The 1,226-nt window shown below is 36.6% G+C and overlaps 1 protein-coding gene across 1 annotated transcript; it reads right to left on the bottom strand.

Moving 5' to 3' along the window:
- Positions 1 to 327: 327 nt before the first annotated feature.
- Positions 328 to 993, bottom strand: LOC120626283 (U1 small nuclear ribonucleoprotein C). The gene has a single exon (XM_039893729.1). It carries the CDS (start codon positions 851 to 853, stop codon positions 359 to 361), a length of 495 nt encoding a protein of 164 aa, XP_039749663.1. The 5' UTR covers positions 854 to 993; the 3' UTR covers positions 328 to 358.
- Between the last annotated feature and the right edge of the window lie 233 nt (positions 994 to 1,226).

Genomic DNA, 1,226 nt, shown 5'->3' with positions numbered 1-1,226 from the left:
AAACGGAAAAAGACTGACAGCAAAATCACCTGACAAACCTATCAAAGCTACTGCCCACACCAAGAAACTTAAGGTTTTATACTTTAAATTTTTTGAAAATACTAACACAAGTTATCTTATAGAAATATATTTTACTTATACTTTACAATTTAAATGCTAGAACACATTTATCCAAATATTTAAAAGGAAACTTTTACATTATATTATTATTTACTAAAATTGCAGTTTAGTATTTATTGGGTAGTTTTTTTAAATCTTAATGTAGTAAAACTTTTTCACATTTATGAAGATAAGGGTGAAAGAGTTTTCCTAATTGAAACACAAGTATTTGAATTCACATAATGAGGATTGTTTATTACTACTTATTCATAGGAGGTCCATTCATTAGAGGTGGCCTCATCTGTCCCATAGGTCCCATTGGCCCCATGGGTCCCATCAATGGACCCATCATAGGTGGTCTCATTCCCATCATAGGAGGCATAGGCCCGTGCGGACCCATCATCATTGGTGGAGCCATCGGTCCACCATGACCCATTGATGGAGGTGGTATCATGCCTGGAGGTCCTCCTTGCGCCGGCACTGGTGGTCTAGGTCCTCCGGGACCCATAACTGAAGGATCCCAAGGTGGGGGAATAGAGGCTCCTTTAGCTCCGAACGGATTTTGAGCAATTTTTCCCGCCTTAAATGCTGCCGTAGTTGCATCGATAAGATGTTGTGCTTGTTCTTCCATCCATTTCTGATAGAAAAACTTCACATTATCCTTGTGCTTTCTTCCAGTGCAGTGTGTTTTTCGCACACTAGGAGAGTCGTGGGTTAAGTATGTGTCACAGTAGTCGCAATAGTACTTAGGCATATTAACCGATAAAAGTTGTTTTACACTATAATTTATAAGAATAGCATAAATCAAAACAATTCAAATAACACAAACCAACTAATAGAAACAAGAAAACTACAATTATCAAAATGACATTGACTGCAACGCTTTGATCTGTAGTTTGGGTTCACATCAGATTGACATTTGGCCACAGATTACAGAATACGAACTTAGAAGGATATTCCTGTTCTGTGGTAAAAACTAGTGGCCATGCCCATAAAGGTTTTTCTTGCTTTTGAAAAAAACAACCTCATGGTATTACAAATCCTTGAATTGAACGGCATTCTGAGAAAAGAAAGAATATAATAATTAATATATTTAAGGCAAATTAAATTAAAGCAAACAATTTGCC

This window comes from Pararge aegeria, chromosome 9 (assembly GCF_905163445.1).
Source record: "Pararge aegeria chromosome 9, ilParAegt1.1, whole genome shotgun sequence".
Lineage (NCBI taxonomy): Eukaryota > Metazoa > Arthropoda > Insecta > Lepidoptera > Nymphalidae > Pararge > Pararge aegeria.
Note: the sequence above shows the minus strand (reverse complement) of the source record. Positions and strands in the feature narration are given on the sequence as shown.